Source organism: Microdochium trichocladiopsis (genome assembly GCF_020744255.1).
Source record: "Microdochium trichocladiopsis strain MPI-CAGE-CH-0230 chromosome Unknown B0I36scaffold_1, whole genome shotgun sequence".
NCBI classification, from domain to species: Eukaryota; Fungi; Ascomycota; class Sordariomycetes; order Xylariales; family Microdochiaceae; genus Microdochium; species Microdochium trichocladiopsis.
Window position 1 is genome coordinate 990296 of NW_025763544.1, and position 20374 is coordinate 1010669.

General features: G+C 54.7%; 7 protein-coding genes across 7 annotated transcripts; 1 reads left to right on the plus strand and 6 right to left on the minus strand.

The window, feature by feature from the left end:
* Positions 1–1606: 1606 nt before the first annotated feature.
* On the minus strand, positions 1607–3952 carry B0I36DRAFT_343713 (uncharacterized protein; the record flags this gene model as incomplete). Its single annotated transcript, XM_046156187.1, has 5 exons — positions 1607–1661; positions 1914–2539; positions 2696–3024; positions 3072–3616; positions 3714–3952. The coding sequence occupies 5 exons, from the start codon at positions 3950–3952 to the stop codon at positions 1607–1609; spliced, it is 1794 nt and encodes a 597-aa protein (XP_046017939.1).
* Positions 3953–4812: 860 nt separating this feature from the next.
* On the minus strand, positions 4813–6557 carry B0I36DRAFT_234083 (general substrate transporter; the record flags this gene model as incomplete). Its single annotated transcript, XM_046149270.1, has 4 exons — positions 4813–5194; positions 5260–6082; positions 6156–6335; positions 6404–6557. 4 exons carry the CDS (start codon positions 6555–6557, stop codon positions 4813–4815), a joined length of 1539 nt encoding a protein of 512 aa, XP_046017940.1.
* A 1056-nt stretch (positions 6558–7613) lies between these two features.
* Positions 7614–10469, plus strand: B0I36DRAFT_390671 (glycoside hydrolase superfamily). The gene has a single exon (XM_046161403.1). It carries the CDS (start codon positions 7665–7667, stop codon positions 10290–10292), a length of 2628 nt encoding a protein of 875 aa, XP_046017941.1. The 5' UTR covers positions 7614–7664; the 3' UTR covers positions 10293–10469.
* A 213-nt stretch (positions 10470–10682) lies between these two features.
* On the minus strand, positions 10683–13872 carry B0I36DRAFT_343716 (uncharacterized protein; the record flags this gene model as incomplete). Its single annotated transcript, XM_046156188.1, has 7 exons — positions 10683–11459; positions 11520–11604; positions 11770–11969; positions 12052–12311; positions 12381–12838; positions 12887–13663; positions 13751–13872. The coding sequence occupies 7 exons, from the start codon at positions 13870–13872 to the stop codon at positions 10683–10685; spliced, it is 2679 nt and encodes an 892-aa protein (XP_046017942.1).
* Positions 13873–14896: 1024 nt separating this feature from the next.
* B0I36DRAFT_309550 (uncharacterized protein) lies at positions 14897–16073 on the minus strand. The gene is made up of 2 exons (XM_046152145.1): positions 15350–16073; positions 14897–15279 (listed from the first exon to the last, which is right to left on the minus strand). The coding sequence occupies exons 1-2, from the start codon at positions 16042–16044 to the stop codon at positions 14973–14975; spliced, it is 1002 nt and encodes a 333-aa protein (XP_046017943.1). The 5' UTR covers positions 16045–16073; the 3' UTR covers positions 14897–14972.
* A 170-nt stretch (positions 16074–16243) lies between these two features.
* Positions 16244–18159, minus strand: B0I36DRAFT_3116 (uncharacterized protein). The gene is made up of 7 exons (XM_046152389.1): positions 17668–18159; positions 17491–17569; positions 16992–17395; positions 16840–16897; positions 16724–16776; positions 16508–16633; positions 16244–16444 (listed from the first exon to the last, which is right to left on the minus strand). Exons 1-7 carry the CDS (start codon positions 17739–17741, stop codon positions 16384–16386), a joined length of 855 nt encoding a protein of 284 aa, XP_046017944.1. The 5' UTR covers positions 17742–18159; the 3' UTR covers positions 16244–16383.
* Positions 18160–18411: 252 nt separating this feature from the next.
* Positions 18412–19582, minus strand: B0I36DRAFT_309553 (uncharacterized protein). The gene is made up of 2 exons (XM_046152146.1): positions 19356–19582; positions 18412–19303 (listed from the first exon to the last, which is right to left on the minus strand). Exons 1-2 carry the CDS (start codon positions 19448–19450, stop codon positions 18481–18483), a joined length of 918 nt encoding a protein of 305 aa, XP_046017945.1. The 5' UTR covers positions 19451–19582; the 3' UTR covers positions 18412–18480.
* Between the last annotated feature and the right edge of the window lie 792 nt (positions 19583–20374).

Sequence of the window (20374 nt, forward strand, 5' to 3'; positions counted from 1 at the left end):
TGTTCACAATGGGGTCTCGGGATACCCTTGATGCACAAAGCGCCGAAACATCAAGGGTTTGTAGCACACAGGATGTTCTTGGCGTTTGCACAACTCTTATCATAATGGACTGCGTAGCAGAGAACTTCTATGTAACTCGAGACAATGCAAACACACTGATTTGGGCATGGCTTTATCGAACAGCGCCACGGCCCGACTCACTCCCAGTTCAAGCGTGTAAAAGTGTCCCTGGCTAATCAGACCTTGAACTCTCATCGAAATGGAACACGTACGGGAGACTGAATCGCACATTCAATCGCAGGCCTTAGTGAAGCATAGAAGGCCATTGCGAACAGAGCTCTAGAGCTTCAGAGGTTCAAAGGTGCAGATGTGCAGAATGTTCAGGGGTGCACAAGTTCTAAGTTTCTCTGCTTTCATGGTCGCAAGCGCGGATGCTTAAGACTGCGAGCGAATATTTCCTATTCGATGTCACACAAAGGAAGCCGCACTCTCTTCTGTGTAGTGATGTAACAAAAGTAGTTCGCAGCTCATAGTCACCATCTTTAGGGCATCGCTGAGATCGAGAAATTAACTTGCCAAGTATCAGTACATGGAGACGGCAGTCCACAAACACTACAGACGTGTCGCCAACCTCTATTTTCTCTCATAACTAGACTTTGACTGGCCCCACGATCCTGCCCCATAACTTTGGCCGGATTGACGACAGCTCCGATATGTTACAAGCTTTGTCAATACCCGTGATCGCAAAAGTTTTCGCAGATGCCATCCCCAGTCCGTCTTGGTGTGACTTACCCGGTCAACGCCATGGTCGGATTGCCACGGTGCGTGGTCTCCGATTACAGCGAAAGGTTAAGACGAGGTACCAGGATTTGCTCCACGCTGCCCTCGAGGAGGTCCTTGAGTGGGCGTCTTGTTCTCCACGAAACTCCTGTCGCACGCCCCAAATGTTTCCAAGACATTTTCATGGCGGTCCGGAAATCACCTGCCACGACGAAGCTGATCATTACACTGAGTCCAGTCAGCTCACCGCGTACGCTTCTTGGCAGCACCCCATTTTGCTCATTGCCGTCGGCGATCCGAAGCAACGTGGTCCTTACCCCCACCCAAATGGTCGAGCGTCATATGAGAACGACTGGCGACAACATCTCAAAAAGTCAGGCGGCGGAGAATGATTCATTCCGCACACCCTGCTCGCGCCACGGTGATATTTCATGCATGGACAGACAGGTGGACACAAGTAATCACACAATTTATCACTGAACACCAATTGGCGATCTCGTGGGGAGATGGTGCGTCATGCATCAGAATTTTACCATGGCCAGATCATTTTTGTCATGGCGATCTCCCAGTTTCTGAAGAGCAACAACAGCTAGTAGGTCGGGTACACGAGATTGCACCACAGATGGAAGGCTCACGCCTCTTCATTGATATTGCTAGCAAAGTTGAGGCCGGCAAGGCTGGCACAAGTCTGTACAATGACGTTGAGGCACTGATCACGGTCGAGCTTGTGCTAGACTTAGCCTCTTCTAACATACTCATCGACGAACGTCGGCCTACCGTCCTCCTAATTTCACCCCACACTGCTCAGGTTGGCAGGATGAAACTTTTACTCGATGAGCTGACTCCAAGTGAGATCTGTCGTCGGCAGGTTGACGTCCGGACTGTGAACAACAGTATGTCGGAGTCCGCTGATCTTGTGATTTGCTCGTGGACCGCAACCAACAACTTTGGAACAATGACTCGCGGTCAGATCAATCAGGCTCGAGCCAGAGACCATGTTGCCGCAGCACCTTCCAAGGCTGACGAGGATCACAAGTCTGCCTCCCGCGCCAGCGCAGCTCGGAACCACAAGGCGGCCAAGAAACTCAAGGCTGCGGCCAACGCCGCCCGCAAGGCCGATGAGCGTGACTCACCTCCAAATTCGCAGAAGTTCGTGCAGCGACTCGTCGCCAAGAATAGGAACCACGCGTTCTTGTACGACTTCGACGACAATAACGAGCCCATTCGCCAGGAGGACCGTCTTCGACTCCCAAGGTTGATGCCCAGCTGTAGATTGACCGTCCTTGATATTCTCCCGTTGCACTTGCAGGTAGCGTAGGTACTGCAAAAGCATTCGCCTGTAGCTCCGACGCAGCTGACCACACTCAGTATTGCCAATTTGCGAGTCCATCCTATTTTCGCCGCGCATGACTGCTGTGGCATTGCGGATGACATGGATGCCACAATCCTCTGGGCGGATATGACCATAGGATGGTGCCTTCAGCTCACGGATGGACCAGGAGATCCCACCAATTTCGACTTCGAGATTTGGGATCAGTGAGCGGAGCCTCTCGCTCGCATCTGCGTGTCCGTAGTGATCGTCAGTCACTTGCGCGGCCTGGGGATCTTTGACGGCTGAGTCGAACCATGTACATTGAAGTACAAACTTCTTTGCATCCTTCCTGAGTCGCTTACCGCCCTCAACTTGGACAAGCCAGAAACCCCAGTGGGACTGGTCCTTGAGGTCAGCTCCACGATCGCGTGGCTGAAGAGGAGTAATCTAACTGAAATTAGTAAGATCTTGGAACTTCTGCCAGCCCAATCGTTTGACATTTCTGGTAGTACGCAGGATTTCCCAGCCTTCAAGCTTTTGCAGAAACAAGAGGCTGAAAACAGCGTCAGCTCAAGGCCAAGCCCCAGGTCTCAGTGATGCTACGGCAAGTCGGGGATTGGTAGGAGTCGTTGTCAAGACGAAAACGCTTTCGTCTTTCAGGTCTAAATCCTGGAGGCCCGCTTGCAAGACTAGTTCAGGAGTGAAAACAACAAAATGGAAACCGTCGGCCGTGGGGGTGGGCAGCTGAAAGCCATAAGATTGTGCGACGGTCTGGATGTCTGTGAACACCGCTTCGCAGTCGTCCCTTGTCATGGTTCCGGACTCGGAAGCCTCAACCAACCTTCTGCCAGGACCACTACTGAGAGCCCGAATTCCTTGCTCGAGTTGGTCGTGCAGACATGCCATGACGGCAATGATGCAGCAGAGCGGACCTGTAGCGCTTTTAATGCTTCTTGAGATGACGTGTGCTCGTATTTACACGAGAGATAGTACTCCGAGTACACCAATTCCGAATTTCGAGATGAGGTTCTGTGAGAGGTGGAGGCCAAGAGCCTTGACTTTTTGAACTTTTGATTCGTATTGGCTCTCTTATTTCCTCCAAGTGCAATGGCTCTTGCGGACAGTTTTTGGGCGAAGTACTTTAGCGCATTGTTCTCATCGCCTCCAGACTTGCCAGGTGTGGCGGCCTTCATCTCTTGAATCAACGCAGCTTTGGAACCCTCGAACTCCTCGTGTGCGCTAACTGATGACAAAGTATGGCGAATGACCGAACGGCAGGTATCATCGTTGATATCCGATACTCCTTGGATGATCTTGTCGAATGTGTTCGGCACTTGGCTGGATTGAGAGACGGTCGCTTGACGATCCAGAAGCGCGTCACACAGAGCTCCAAGCCTGACCGCCAGAAACTCGACATCAAGCATTGGAATGATATCGTCAAGTTTCTTGGTCCATTTCGTGTACGATTGGTTGGCTGATAAAATGGCTTCAATGGACGACTTGAGGATTTTCGCCGAAAAGCCACTGTTTGGCTAGAGTAAGAGCAAGCTGGGGCGCGTTAGCGAAGCATGGACAATGCTTTTTCACAATTTGCAGACGCGCCGCGAGTTTTGCCTTGAACCTCTGGCTTTTAATGTTGCGGATCTCGGAATCGTCTTGCTTATAAAAGGCCAGGTCTGGGATGAGTGAATGAGAAACTCCTGTACTGCCTTCTTGTGGTTGAATGCAATCTGCCTGTCGCATTTCAGAAAGGACAGGCTCCGTGAGATCGTCATCGGATGCATTACTTTCGCCCGCGTCAAGATCTGCCGACTCAATGTACTGGTACTTGTCACATTTGAAGGGGCTATCATCGAACATGTTTATCCGAGCAATCTCTCCAAGAATGCAACCATCGCTTCTGAGCTGCTTCGTGATGTCCTCTAGTGTCTCATGGAAGCTGAGGACCTCTTCATAGACGCACTGATTGTTGCGTAACGCGGCATTATTGGCGTGGTCAGGGCGGGCAACTAGCAACGCCCTTTTATGGCTTTCCCTTCCTCGGCGAGAGTCCCTAGTTTATCGTAGGGATATTTGGAAGTCGTCTTTTCTCGGTAGTCGTGTGCGTGTGCTGCCCATACGGGTGGGTGCTGAGGTGTTTGGATTAGTATAAAGGGAGCATGGCTGTCGGGCTTGGGTTGTACGCCGAAAGAATCGCTGGTCGGGTAGCACTGACTCGGACCCAGTCGCCCAAAAGCACATCATCGTCGTTTGCCAGCCGTTCGGGACTCTTGCTTTCTGGGAAGTGACCAGGGATTCGCTTCGCCCAGATCTCCCAGTTAATAGCAGCAACAGTTGGTGGATAGGGTACCCGAATTTGCACCACACTTCAGATGGAAGGCTCAGGCCTCTTTTATTGGTATTGTTGACAAGATTGCGGCCAGCAAGGCTGGCACCAGTCTGTACATTGACATTGAGGCTCTGATGGTGGTCGATCTTGTGCTCGTGTTGGCTTCTTCCAACATTCTTATCCCCCGTCTCTCAAAACTCATACTCATGCCATAGCAACTACACTTTGTCGGCGTATACCACAAATAATCATCAAAGGGTTGGGAGTTCAGCTCAATCATGCGCATTATAGCCCATCTATGCATTGGGTCTGGGATCGTGCTACATGATTTACACAAGTGGAAGGCAAAAGCGGAGAGCATCGAGCACCGCTCAGCTACCTCGTCCACACTCTACTTCTTCTCTTCAGTGGCCACAGCCGCGCCGGACTTGTCGGCAACGTGCTCCTCCGTGCTCTCACGCGCGCCGTCGTTGTTGAGTACCTTCTCGGCGTCGGTGTTGTTGACATAGACCTCCTTGTCGAAGATGAAGGCAATCTCCTCCAGGGTGCGGCCCATGGTCTCCGGGAACATGAAGATGATGACGGTCAAGACGACCCCCAGCCAGCAGCAGTAGACAATGTAGAATTTCCAGCCCAGAGACGCGAGGCCGATGGGGTTGACGAACTGGTTGAAGAAACTGGCGCTCTTGACGGCACCGACGAGGAGGGAAACACCCTTTGCACGGATTGGGAAGGTGAGAATCTCGACGGGGTAGGCCACGGACAGAGGGTTCCTGAGTACCGATATGTTAGTTTGTTCTTGATCAATCTGCTCAATGACGGGTGTAACACGACGTACCATGCAAAGTTGTATGCGGACATGAAGGCCACAACACAGAAGAGGACCGCGGAGCCGGCAGCCTCGGACTTGGTCACGCTGTACTGGGACCCGGCAACGGTCCAGGCCACCATGATCAGGAGCATGCAAGTCGTAGCAGAGATGAAGATCTTGCGCCGGCCGAGGCGGTTGACAAGATTGGCGCCGACCATGGAGACAATCATGTTCCAGATCTGGATGATGCCGTTGATAAGAGTGATGCGCTCCTGGTCGACAATACCAATCGTGCGCAGGACGGGAGCGAGGTAGTACGATACAAGGCCGACGCCGCTCCACTGGGGAAAGTAAGCGCAGCAGAGGACCAGGAACGTGCGGTAGCGGTTGCCTGGGCTGTTGACGAGCTGCTTCCATGACTGCTTGCCGAGGGACATCTCGAGCTGGATAGTCTCGTAGATCTCGGTGTACTCGAGCTGCATAAGCTCAGAGTTGGCATCGCCGTTGCCGTGCCATTTGATCAGAACCTCCTTGGCCTCGTCGTAGCGTTCCTTGCCGATAAGCCAGCGCGGCGATTCAGGGAGCCACCAGCAGCCGGCGAGGTTGATGACGGACGGAATGAGCTGCAACAAGGCCGGGATACGCCACGACCAGTCATTGTTGATGCGGAACGTGCCGTACGTGACCCAAGCAGCGATGATGCTGCCGACGTACCATAGTGTGTTGTACATTGAGGTGATGGTGGTACGCGAGGACGGGTGGGCCAGCTCTGCAGTCAACATTGGCGCGGACGAGCCAGCAACGGTCAGGCCGAAACCTATGACGAAGCGGGAGATGAGGAACATGGCCACTGCAAAGATTTAGACCAGTTGGTTAGCCATTGATGTCTTGTTATGGTCCTCGGGAGAAAGCTGAACACTAACTGTTGATACTGGCAGTCTGGATGATTGCACCGATGATCATGATGGCATCTCCGACAGTCATGGCCCAACGCCGACCATAGTTGTCCGAGACCCAAGCTGCAAGGGGAATGCCAAAAACAGCACCGAGGGGGAGAATAGCATTCATGATGCCCAGCAACGAGCCAGTCGGGTTGCCGAAGTCTGCAAAGCGAGAGTTGTCAGCAATCACGTCGCTCCGCAAGGTACGATGATGATTTGGCCAGTCTTACAGGTGTTCCAGCGCTCGACCGCCTGCAGGCCATTCATCATGGAGCCGTCGTAGCCCATGGTAGCCGACACGATGAGGGTGCCAGGAATCATGAGCCCGTACAGACGGAGAAGGTTCTTGTTCTGGTAGAACCTCTCGCCACTGGCAGCAGCCATGACGGCCGCCTGGTCAGCCTTTGTGCTCTTGATGGGTTCCATGGTGATGGTTCGCCGATGTGGTCCCGAATACACGTTTGCTTAGTGTACAACCTTTGCAACCTGGTGCGAGGTTGTCGTCGATACCGGTGGGATGGATCGATGATGAATGCAAGATCATGGGGCGGGCGCGAGCGAGGTCTTATATCACGTGGGTGTCGGCACCGCGGTCGCCGGGGTATGCGATCTGGGGTGCAGGAGGAGAAGAACGCTTCCAGCCGCCCGATGTTACACGAGCAAAAACCGGGGAGCAAAACAGCCTGCATGTGGGGTGAGACCACAGTGACGCTCCCCATATGGGGCCCCGGAGAGGCAGCAAGTGCTCTTTGCATCCGTTCACCCTGGAGGCTGGCACGGGGCTCCGGACCCGGGGACGGAGAACTGGTTTTTCAGTAGCCGGCGACACTTTGCGGCCCCTGGATTGCCGACGTGCGGCGCTGGCCGAGCCGTCGTATTCCAAGCACGAGAAGCCTCTTGACACCACCTGACCGCTCATTAGACACCGGCTGGGGAATCGCCAAGACGTCCTTGCGTATTGGTGGCACAGCAGAAGAAGTCTCTGGACAAGCCACATGATTCGAACCGGAACAGTTCACTGCTGTCTGGCGACGACCCTTGACTCAGGGGCGGCGGAGCCCCGACACGCGGGTCGGCTACTAAAGTCGGAGTGGCTTTGTGTGTATTGCCGTTCCTGGAAAGCTGCCCCTGGACAGCTTTCCCCATAGCCGATGGAAGATGACCGACCAAGGTCCCCGTTCTCCACATGTCATGAGGGCTGTGCCGTCGGCAAGCCATTGCACAGACGACTGACTGCATCCTATCGGCCGACCCACCAATGTCCCCGGAGCCGGTGACCGTGATCGCGCGGGGTTGAGGATTCGGAGAATGCGGAGGCCGTAGCCGCAATGGCTGAACAGTACAAAGAAAGACTGACGACTGATTGCGGGCAAGTGTCATGCAACAGTGATTGTTCGCCTTGGAGTCTTTTTTCTCTTTCCCACTTTAACCTCGTGATCACTTGGGTTGTCGAGTCACCGCCCCCCTTGACTTACACATCCGAGAACCCACATGGCGTCAATCAACATTTCTTACACAGGCACTGCCGGTGAAGAATGCCAACATGCCCTCACGCTCGAGCAGGCCGTGCGCTTGCTCGCCGGAAAGGATTTCTGGCGGACACAAGAGATGCCGGAGCTGGGCCTCGCGTCGCTGAAATGGAGTGATGGGCCGAATGGTGCCCGTGGTGAGAACTGGACGGACGGCAAGGCCGCCGTCTGCTTTCCATGCGCGACCAGCTTGGGTGCCACATTCGACCGAAGCCTTGTCCAAGAGGTCGGCGCAGCCATCGCCACCGACTCGCTCGGAAAGCACGCATACGGCCTTTTGGCACCGACCGTCAACATCCACCGCTATCTCCTCAACGGCCGCAATTTCGAGTCCTACAGCGAAGACCCCCTGCTTTCGGGGTACATTGCCGCAGCCTACATCAACGGCGTACAAAGCCAGGGCGTGAGCGCCTGTCCGAAGCATTTCCTTGCCAACGAGGTTGAGAACGGCCGTCGTTGGAGCGACAGTGTCATCGACGAACGAACGCTCCGCGAGATCTACCTCGAACCTTTCCGTATCCTCATCAGGCACTCGTCGCCCCTGGCGCTCATGACTGCCTACAATGCCTGCGGGGGCGAGTACTGTTCGCAGTCCAAGGAGTTGCTGGAAGACATTGTCCGTGGAGAATGGGGCTTCAAGGGACTCATCGTCTCGGACTGGTTTGGCACATATAGCACTTCTGCTGCGCTCAACGCGGGACTCGACCTCGAGATGGCGGGTCCTACCAAATTCAGAACACAGAAGATGATTGAGGATGCCCTGGCGAGCGGCGAGCTCAGCATAGACACGATTGCAAAGTCTGTGCAGCGGCTAGTAAACACGCTGGTGGCTACCAAGCGTATCGGCCTGGCGGACGCAGCAGACATTGCCGGCAAGCTGCCGGAGCGGTCGTCAGTACCAGACGAGAAGACGATTTCCCTTCTTCGCCGTGCTGCAGCTGATGGCATGGTGTTGCTCAAGAACGACAACAACACCCTGCCCCTTTCCAAGTCGGCGACCTCCAAGCTCAACATCGTGGGTCGCCCAGCAGCAGAGCCCTCCATCTTTGGTGGTGGTTCTGCATCCCTCCGGCCGGCTCATATCTCGACACCTCTTTCAGCCTTGCAAGAGCAGTTTCCTTCCACCACGTACTCCCGAGGTGTCTGGGTGCAACGACTGGTCGGCCTGGCTTCTGAGATCGTCACCCCCGGCTCCGATCTCAAGCTCGAGTGGTTCAACAACATGACTGGCGAGGCAGACAGCAAGGACATGTTCCGCAGTGAGACCCTCACAAAGTCCGAGTACATGATGATGGAGGACATCCACGCTGGCCTCGTCGACATTCAGAGCTTCGCAACACGAATGACCATCCCCATCACAGCCCCAGTGTCTGGTGCGTACCAGCTGAGTTTGACCAGCCCAGGCTCTCAAGACGCTTACCTCGACGGCCAGCTTATTGCCAGCATCCCCCGTGGTCCGGGATCTGGCTCGACAGAAGAGGTCGTGACAGAGGACTACATCTTCAATCGTGCCCGCCTAGAGAGGACCTTTGACGTGCCCGTTCAACTCGAGGCTGGCAAGCAATACGAGCTCGTCATCGTGTCCAAGAGCTCAAAGCACTCTCCCAAGTACATCAACCGCGAGTTCTACGTGCAAGGAAGCCGTGTCGGATTTGCCCCCGTTATGGACGACGAGGCTGCCATCGCGGAGACCGCCTCTGCGATCAGGGCCGCGTCACCTTCCGCCAACATCGTCTTCGTGGGCACCTCGACACAATGGGAGTCTGAAGGCTTTGATCGCGTGTCGTACGCCCTGCCCCTGCGCCAATCGGACCTGATCCTTGCCGTGGCGGCCGAGTCTGCAGCCACGGGCGTTCCCACGGTCGTGTTCATCAACTCGGGCTCGCCCGTAGACTGCACCCCGTGGATTAATTCTGTCGACGCCGTCGTCCAAGCCTGGTTCCCAGGCCAGGAGTACGGCACGGCACTCGTTGATGTGCTCACCGGCAAGGTGTCTCCAAGCGGCCGCCTCCCCACCACGGTGCCACGATCGATCGAGAATACTGGAGCAGGTGACATGACCGGCAAGACCGATGGGCCCAAGGGAACCACAACCAAGATTGTCTACAAGGAAGGTCTGTCCGTTGGGTATCGTGGCATCAAGGAGGACTGGTATAGCCCCCTCTTTGCGTTCGGCCACGGCCTGTCGTACTCGAGTTTCACCTACTCCGATGTTCAAGTCGAGAATGCCAGCAGCGTGGACGCCAGCGTGAGCGTGACGGTCAAGAATACTGGCAGTGTTCCAGCAGCGGAGGTGGTGCAGCTGTACATGCTGGCTCCTGAGTCGGTGGAAGACAAGGTCAGACCTGCACTCGAGCTCCGCGCTTTCGCAAAGACCAAAGAGCTGGCAAGCAATGGTGGAGAGGAGACCGTAACACTGAAGCTCAGCAGGGAGTCGTTCAAGTTCTGGGATGTCAGTGCTAAGAAGTGGAGGGTTGAGGCTGGCAAGTACAAGCTGCTGTTCGCTGGCAGCAAGGGCGTTGGAGACTGGATTGATGCTGCTGGCGATGTCGTTGTTTCCGTACCTGAAAGTCTGCAGTGGCTGGACTGAGTGAAAAAGCACCAACGACTCTATGCGCAATATGAAAGGTTCGGCGGTCCAAGGGAGCCCTCACTACAGTATGAGAAAGGCCAGATGGGATTTTGTACACATACAGACTTGGGGGCCTCCGAATAGACAGTCATAGACAATAAAATAGACAACTACGTAGAACAGAATCTTCGAGGGCGGACCGTAAGACTTATGCTCCAATTTAAAAATTCAAAATCCAATTTCAGTGCTCTTCACCATGAGTAATTCTCAGCTGGTGATGTTATCCTTCATTAACAACCGACAATTTAAATCCGAGCTGAATCGACAGTGCTGTGGCTCCCCGAACTTGATTTCACGATCGAGTCCAACGCGAAGGCGAGCCTATCGCAATATTTGGATTTTGGTCTCTCAAAATATCACATCCGTCCCCATCCACGAACTGATCCAGTCATCTACCGCTTCTCCAGCAAGTGCTCCCGCTCCGTCATGTCCTCCACGAGCACCTCCGCCTCCCGCTATGGGAGTATCTTGTATACCATCGCCACCGCCGCCTGCGGCATCGGCGGCTGCCAGCCTTTGATCAAAGTCTGGGCTGGGCAGTACACTCTCGGCGGTGCTTGTATCATTGTTGATGAACTCCCCGACAGCATGCAGGTCGCGCCAAGAGAAATCGTTCATGACAGCGTCAAAGTCGATGACGTTTGGCGAGGCAAGACTAGGTGGGCGTCGCATATTGGACGAAGGCCTTCTCGGCTGCAGTCTGTCTCTATTTGCAGCGGTGCTCATCATCCTGGCGCCCGTGCCGCCGTATTGTCCCCCACGCGGCGACGAATGGTAAGGATTGTACTGGTCACGACGTGGCGTGTCCTCTGGGTTGTGCATCATCGAGTTTCTTCGACCTTGTGCATCGCCAAGCATTTCCTGTGAACTCGGGTGGCTGCTGGCATCCCCCCTGGTGGCTGGCCTTAAACGACGGGACGGACCGTTGGCTGGACCTGATGGACCACCAGACACAGTGCTCTCCCGGCTCCTTGGTTTTAGCCACAGCTGATGGACCAGCCTTGCATATCTGTACCCGGGACTTTGGCGATTCGTTGCAGACTTTTGAAGGCGGTCGACTGTGACGGCGATAGTACGGCGGACGCCTTCTTCGCCATCTGACGTGATGGCCTCTGCTAGGCGAGCCTATAATGACGAGTGATTAACATACGATGCTGGATCGCGTGAAAGACCATAGGAACCAACCTTGAACAGAAACACAGCGGCATATATGATGTACAGGTAATACTTGAGTGGCATGTATCGCAGCCCGGCAACGGGGTCGATGAAGCTGTTTAGCGTCGAAAGCAATGAGTTGGCCGCATCAATCGACTCGTAGATAAACCTCGCATCCGGTGAGGTGGCCACGTTTGTGAACAGCGGCCCAGGCTTGACCGTTGAATTTCTCGGGTCAGAGGTGGGATTCTCTCGTCTCGCGCGCATTGACGCGCGGTACATTTCTGCCTGGAAAGCGAAAGCATGAATGTACAGACGGAGGTAGTCGTAGGAGAGAACGAGAGTTGCTTTCACGTGTGGTGTAACTGTAAGAGTGGTTAGTCGCACAACCAGTTGAGCGGAAGCTACCAAGCATGAAGACTCACAGCTCAAACTACCCCAGAGCAGCTTCCAATTTCGGAGCATGGATGCAAAGTCGTCCTAGGCTCAGATTTATGTAAGCTTTCCGAATGGAGTGATGGCGGAAGTACTATGCTTATGGAATGGCGGCTGCTTGACTTACGATGTATCTCACATACTCCCCACCAGAATACAGATGCTCTCGATGCATAGAGGATGAGTACAGGATGTCATGAGCATTGCTAAAGAGTTGCGTGAGCTCGAGGTGCGCCTTGAAGAGCAACGATAAATCGTCTTCGGCTGGCCCCAGAGGCCTGAGCGAGGGAAAGTCCGCAGCATGCAGTATCGTTGAAGGCCCTGGTCCTCGAGACCAGAAACCCTTACCCAGCCTGATGGAGATCTGTCTATCGCTCATGTAGCACGCTGTGAGGAAAGAGTCAGTGATTTATCGAACCACTAAACCTTTGCACGTAGAATGAAGAGAAAACTCACCAGCCCAAGCCAGTCTCTTCCTGTTCGCATTCTTTGACTCCATCAATCTGCCAGGAAACAGGCCCGTCTGTTCAAGACGTTGCAGATAGCCAAGACGAATGGCACATCCGACTTGCATCCAAGCACCCTGGTCCTCCTCCCCACGGCCAATTGACCGCTTCGATTGCAGTCGCTGTGGTGGCCACTCAGCAAGGATAAGCAATGCCTCGACGGCGCCAACACTGGCAGAGCCGCAATAGATCACATTCGATATGAGTACTTCCACGTGCGCGGAGCACGCCACGAAAGCCTTTGACGCGCTTGGCTCGTTTTTGGAAGCGATGGTGAGAACAGCAGATAACAAGAATGGTTCTTGGCGGGCAACTTCGCAGATGTCGACATCGTCTGCAAAGATTGCGTGGTGGGCCACGGGGAAGAAGTGGTGGTATTTCTGCTCGTAGCTGGATGATTCGCGCTTCCTGTGAGCAATACTGGCGAGGCGTCCACGGAGCCAACAAATGACTTACAGTTTCAGAAGTCTTCGGGCCTCAGCCACTGTGACCTCTCCGTTGGCAATCGGAGGATAGTCCAACGAGCTGACTTTCTCAGGGTCCTGCTGCGTGCCGTCAAGATTGTTGTGATAATTATGACGGCGCTCTGTCTGCGGCTCTTGTGCGTCGTTCACTCTGTCCTCCTCACCAGAACGTTGCGCGACTTGCGCTAACAAGTCAAGCGCATCGGAAGGATTGATTAAATCGACGGAGGTGATGTGGCCTTCGAGGTTATCCTCGGGCGAGGACCGTGACTGCTGCCCATGTTGCTCAGCCTGCCTCTGGTTCAGCCTGCTGGACTCTTCGTCCCACGGCTGTTGGCTCCAGGTCTTGGAACCAACCTGCACACCATATGTATGGCTGGGGACCTGCTGCGCTCTACTTGCAGCTTGATTCGCAGCAGTCTTCGTTCTTGTTGTGGCTGGGAGCGAGGGTGGCGATGCAGTCAGTGCCCCAGTTGCATATGCGGAATCAGTACCGTTTAGGGATCTGCCAGAAGATGGCGGCCAGGAAGTCTGCTCTTCCACCTCATTAAGAGGGTGGGCAGGCGGTATACTCGAGCGGTGCTGGTCCTCAACAGACGGGGATGGTGCCTCTTGTTCCTCGGGCACTCCTTCTTGAATGTTCTCGTCATCCTCAGGTATGGCAGATCTACGCACACGGCGCCCTCCACGCCGAGACACAGTCAGGACGCATTCGCGCTGCTCCTGACGGCATCGTCGACAGGGTAACTGGCCAGGTATGAGGTCACATCTAGATTTGCGCGCACGACACGCCAGACATGCTCTGGTACAAGTCAGCGGAGTTGTCTCGTTTCACTATTGGACTGAGGATATTCACCTCGATGCACGGCGATCCTTGCCATTTGGTCGAGCAGTATGAGAAGTCTGCTTGCCGTGCTGACTGTTCCCATTCTCGCCCTGAGCGCCAGCGGCAAACGCGGGCTCGATCGAGGCCGACATCGATCAGGTGTGGTGTTTGTTAGCCAGCCGACAACGATCGAAAGCCGCGGTCGGCTATCTAAAAAAACATGCCCAAGGGTATTATCAACGTGGGAGAAACATGCGCTAAACCCGCGGCTCCAGCGGTCCAGCTGCATTGATTCGGCGCACCTTTAGCCCCCCAGGCTAACCCCAGCGCGCTGGGGGCTCTCTCCTCCACAATGTCCTGGACAGGGGATGTTGGCGGGCTTCGTAGTGTGCATTACGCTGGCCATGGAATCGGCCAAGAAAACCAGGCTGCTGTGTTTGCAATTTCGAGGGAAACGTTCATTAACAAAAGGAACAATGCCGTGCACGGCTTAGAATCACTCGGCGAGGCAGGCATCCTTGATTGAGACAAGATGTCGTATCAAGGCTCGAAGCCTTCCCCAGCATGACGGACAGCTCTTCAAGATCGAGTAATGTGAATGGATTAGACCATAAAGTCCTGGCGCCACGAGATCGGATCGCGTCTCGGATCCGACGTCAAGTCCTCCATCCAGCCGAAGTCCAAAATCAAGCAACCACCGCGCCCTGGCTGTGTCCAAATAGTTAGCGGCAAGTCAGCCCTGCCGCCGATGCCCCCGCGCGTTTTTTTAGCGCTCGTTTAGGCCGTCGGAAGCCCCCAAGACCCCTGCAGCTTCAATTGCCGACGTCGGGTATTGATTTTTGTCGGGGAAGTCCCGGGCGCTACTGCGCCCTTTATGGAGCAACAATTGCGACACGTGCTCAGTGTCGGGCTTGGCAGATAGTTTTCCGACGGAATGATGGTTCAGTGTTCACAAGCTGTGAACGTAGTCATCCGGTAAAAGCTCGGCCTTGGCGAAGAATTTCTCTTTCGGGCGAACATGACATAGGTCGCTGACTATGAGCGCCCGCCTTGGGGCTGTGGCCATATGTTGCCTGGGAATATGCATGCCGTTCATAGGCAAAGGTCAACATGTCTACGAACTCACATCTGCGAAGCCCGGTGCTTTGCGTCCGGGGCGTCTTGGGATATCTATAGAACGTGAACATTATTTGTATGTGAATTCAAACGCGTCGCTCTGTCTTTCATACGTACTCAACAATAACTAGCTGTTCTACAATTTCAACAAAGAACCAATACAACCATCTGACAGCTTGATCTGCCACAACTTCGTCTCATTGAGTGCCATGATCTCCCCACGGCGGCAGAAGCAGAAATTAGCCACGCCTCCAGGGATCATGATCTTGCCGAGTAGCACCCCTCCAGCTGACCATACGTGAATGCCGTCGCCGCATCCGCTGTATACGTTGCCGGCCTCATCTGTCTTGATCCCGTCTGGCACGCCATTGTCCGCCATGGCGAACAGTCGGCGATTTGCGAGGAATGGCTGGCCGGATCTTGAGATGATGTCGAAAGCATAGCTGCTATCTGGTTAGCACTTCCGCGATTTCAAGAGTATGTGTCAAAGGGAAGAATCTGGAGGTGACGCACATGGTAGCCGGCCGCCTAAAGCTCGACGACCCGTCGCCGTGTATCAAGCCCGTGTCTGTGATATACATTGTCGAGAGGTCTGGCGAGAAGCACAGTCCATTCGGCCTATCAAAGCCGTCCGCGACAGCCCTTACAGTGCCCTTTTGCGGATCATATCGGTAGACCTGGTTGGGCAGCTGAGGTGGTGGACGGAAGCCTTGCTCGGCGCCGTACACGGGGTCCGTGAACCAGATCGACCCATCCTCGGGATGCACAACGACGTCGTTCAGCGAGTTGAATGGTCTCCCATTGAACGAGGTCAGCACAGGTGTGACTTTATGTGGCGAACGCGCATCCATGTGCCACAGCCCTGCAGGCCTGTTGCGGTCGCCCTGGCTGCAGAAGAGTACGCCGTCCTTGTAGTTCACACCGCCGTTGGCCATGGCAATGTCTGGTGCGGATATCTCATCCCGACGAGCAGCAGAGACATCGCCAGTGATGTTGACTTTGGTAATGACAATCTTCTGCTCGTCCTCGTCGACTGAGACACGATTGCTTGTTATGAAGAGGTCGCCTGTGGAAGGGATGAAGACGCAGGCCTCGTGTGCCCAGGGATACTCGTCATGTTGCAGAAACAGACGGATATCTGGTCGTGAGCCCAGGACAGCTGCGAAGCCTTCGTCACAAGTCTTGAAGCTCGGCCCTTCATCTGGCATTGTGGCGGTGGAAAGTGGGAGTCGCGAACACGAACAAGGAGAGTGAGAGTTTGGGGTTCCACGCCGCCTCCGCAGGTGATTGTTTTGGGCCTGACGTCAACCCTTGCCCCACAGCCCGCACACACCGAAAGAGCCCCAACGCGACTCTCTCAGCTCACGAGCGGCTGCGAATGATCACAAAGTGACTCGTGAATGACTAATGTCATCTGGTATGTATATAAGGACTCTTCATGGCAGGCCCTTGATTTCTAGTCTTAGTGCTGGGGCGATTTATTAGAGCTCCACGTGTTATGTAGAGCTAGCTAAGGGTATTCCTGGTCATTAAAGCTAGCTATTCTCTCATCTTAATCCGCCCACGACTTGAACATCTTGGCCCGTCATGTAGCCAGACTTTACGAAACTAGATGTTGAAGTAAATGCGGTCAGATGGGACTCATGAGAACAGCAGAAGAGGGTGACTCACAGCAGCACAACGTTAGCTACCTCATCTGGCGTGCCGAGCCTGGCGACTGGTATCGATGAAGCAATAGCCAACCCAGGGTCTTCCTTTCTCAAAGTCTCAATGTCACATTGTTCAGGAGACCAAGATCTGTAATAACATTAGCGAATGTACACCATCGTCTAGAAATTAATACTTCTCGAATCGTGAAGTACTAAAGAAATGCTCAATGCAACTTACTTGGACTTGGGAGTTGGAATCATTCCTGTGTAGCCAATCATAGCTGGGGACACCTGTGTAGCGAATCTGTCTTAGTCTCTCATACCTACTGGAACCCTGGAAATGAGGTGACTCACGATATTGACGGTAACGCCCTCGGCTGCAAGCAGGGTTGCCAGGTTGAGCCCCATGGAACTGTCGGTCGCAAGATTTAGAACGTCAGCCTCGTCCACTTTCATCACCCAACGTCTTCGACAGTAATAGTCACATGCAACTGATCAGAACTCACCTCAAAGCCCCTTTGGTCGCAGCATAGTGACACCCATTCAGGCCACCGCCTTTACTCGCGATACTTCCTACGAGCACCACCCGGCCCCATCCCTGCGCTCTCATCCCCTGCAGACAAGCCTTGACGACGACGAACTGACTCCGCGCGTTGACCTCGAACATCTCGTCCCAGTCTTCTTCCTCGATGTCTGCCACATCACGGATGCGCCGGCCTAGACCGGCATTGGCGACCAGGATCGACACGGCATTATGTTTGGCAGAGATCTCGGTAGAGGTGGACGATGACAGGGCTCGGGCAACGAAAGTTCTTGTTGACTCGCGATTCGATAGATCCGCCTGGCATGCGGCGAAGAGCTGCGTCGGATATTTGGCGCTCAGTTCCTGGGCGAGCGCATCCGCTGAAGCCTGGACACATTTAACACGGGTTAACGACTGCAAGCAAGCATGGGCGATGTTGAGGCTGGACCAATTCCTTGGCTCACACGCCACGGTATACGTACCTTGTTGCCCGAGTAGTGTAGAAGCACATCACAGCCCTCGGCGGCAAGAACTCTCGCTGTGTGCGAGCCGATGCCGCCACTATTGAGAGAGAACTCGCAGTCAGTCTTCCGTCGTTGTTTTCGACCGGAGCCCCTGCAGGCACTGCAATGTGTCGCAGGCTCAATGATAGAGCTCACCTCGCGCCAGTGACGAGGGCGAGCCGCCCAGCGACTCGATTGTCGACGTCGCGTAATTGAAAGACGCTGCTCATGGCTTAGGGTCTGGGTCGTGTTGTCTGCCACGATTTGATTTCCTCAACACAAAAGACACAAATGTCAGCAGTTAAAGTGTATAGGGACAAGCATGGATTGCCCTCCGCCTTGTGGATTATCCCATCATCGGTTTGCTGTGGTGAAAAGTACAAGTGGATTGGCCTACGGACTCAATTAGCGCCAACGTGGGTACTCCCACAGCCATCACACTTCTGCATCCTACATCTGCCGACCATAAGCCACTTCTCGGTCCACTTGGCCATCCGTACAAGCGACTTGGCAGTGCCAGAAATATCAGTCTCCTTCCCGGTGGGCGACAGCGGGCCGACTGACCATCAGAAAAGAGCAGCGGAGTTTTCGCCGGACTCCGCGTGGACAGAGACGACTGCCCCACGCCGCTGAGGGATTGCCGGCGGGTCATACGATAAATGCTCAATAGCCGAACCCCTGCTGCGCTCCCCACAACTCCAGGTCTCCCCATGGATCCATGGATCCTGCCTCGACGGTTGTGGGGGTCAAAAGACGAGGGGAAATGGATCTTTCGAGTCGGAAGTGATACAGGGGGGCTGTGCTCCAGCCGCCTTGTGTCATAAAAACGCAGCAGTGTGGCATGAGCAAAGCCACAACAGCTTAGGAGACAGGCCGTACAGCTACTCAAGCGCGAGTATATCGAGAGGAAAAGCGAACAGGTGCAATTGCAATTGCTAGACTATGAAGAGAGCCATCATAAATAAACCCTCACAACGCCGATGGCATGACCCATCGTCCATCCTTGGGCCGTCCGCGCCTCAGCATGGCCTTTGCGTACTTTTCCTCCAGGGTGGCGAACAAGGCCCAGCCGTCGCCAATGCCATAGCCCGCAACTACCTTCTGCCCGCGTGGTGACTTGAGATATTCTATAAACTTGGCGACATGCTTCTTCGTCTCTGGAGAGGCGGACGGCGAGGACAGTGCACAGCAGCTGTTCATGAAATAGTGGTACTCGGACGTCGGCTCGAAGAAGACAGTCGAGTTGCTGATTGTCCGCAGCCCAGTCTGCCGGAGGAGCGTGGACCGGTCAGTGACGAGGTAGGCGCCTGCCTGGTCCGCCCCGATCAGCGCCTCTGCTGGAGGCAGGTGTGACTTCTTGAACCAGTCCCCGTTCTCGGCGTCGTCGGTCCAGGGCTTGAGCCCACAGTAGCTCCAGAGGTCTTCCTCTTTCCACATCGTCGCTGAACCGTCTCGCCGACTGTGGAAGAGGTGCCGACTCCGCGCAATCATGGCGAGGGCCTCGTGCGGCGAACGCGCCGAGCGAATCCCCACGGGATCAGACACAGGCCCCACGATGCAAAAGTGGTCGTGGAACACTGGGCCGTGGGTAACGGACCAGCCTTCCGCCTCGGCTAGTGCTTCCTCCTTGCGCTCGTATGTCAGAGCGATGTCAATGTAGTCATACATCAGGGCGAGCTGGGTGTGGCGGGAGTGGTTGGCCACCCAGGTTATCGAGGCTGGCGAGGGTAAAGTTGAAAGATAGTCGACGCAAAGCGCCTCGAGGAGACCTGTGGCACCGGCTCCTCCATTGCTATCAGGGGCTCAGTATGACGGTAGAGATGGACGGAGACATCGCAGCTTACCCGATGCGGAGTATGGTCGTTCCTGAGCCATAAACAGCCTTGGTCTGAGGATCTGGCTCGCCCGGCGAGACGATTGCTGTTTTCACTCGTGCCATGACGGTGAAGTTTGGGGTTGCTGTCTAGGTTGTTCTCACGAGAGCAATCAGGCAGTGCGAGGCACGACTTGCCTAGAGTTTTGTGCGGTGGCCAAGCTATAGTCGGTCTGCTTACTATGTCGCAGGGTCGCAATGCACTGAGGCTATGATCGAACGATCCCCTGCCGGCAGTGACGTTGTGTCATGCAGTCGGGAATCACCAACACCCGCAAGGTCGCTGATTGAGCGCCCATGCCCAGCCAGGGTCGCTGTAGCTCCGCCTGAACACTGCACCAAGGGTTGGCGCTAGCGGGGACCAACAACCTCAATTGCCGATCAGAGGACCCTAACACAGCGGCTCGGTAACTTGTGCACGGTTGCGGAACTCTAGCATTTGCTCACAGGCACTGAAACCGCCACTGTCGCGCCTTGGAGACATGCAGCGATTCATGATCAACCTATCCCAGTCACGAACAGTATATCCAGTTGCATGCTCGTATCTGATACCTATAGCGAGGATGCTGTCAGTCTGCTCCCCCTCAGTGTTAAGGTTGGCGTTTATTCATTTCATGTATCTGCCGCCCGCCAAGGCTCGAGGCAAATCAATTTACGGGCAAGCTTGCCGAGAAGCAAAGCCCGGCACGTCTTGAGCCAGTGTTGCTACAGAACCATTCGAACGCCGTTCTTGGGATAACCCCCTCCGTGTGAAAAGAGAGTGGTATGAATGCTGCGTTGGCTACAAGTGCAGGTCCGCGTGAAGACTTGTGCTCCATAGGTCATGTTCCTTGTCGGGCACAAAGATCAACGAAAGCTAGTGAACCGCTGGATGAAGCCGTCGCGTGTCCATGCCTCCATCACGCAGTCACTGTTGAGCATACTGGTGGTTTTCAAATGAAATGGTTAACACCAGGCTTTCGTCTGAAGGCATGTGCATCTGTGGCCCTC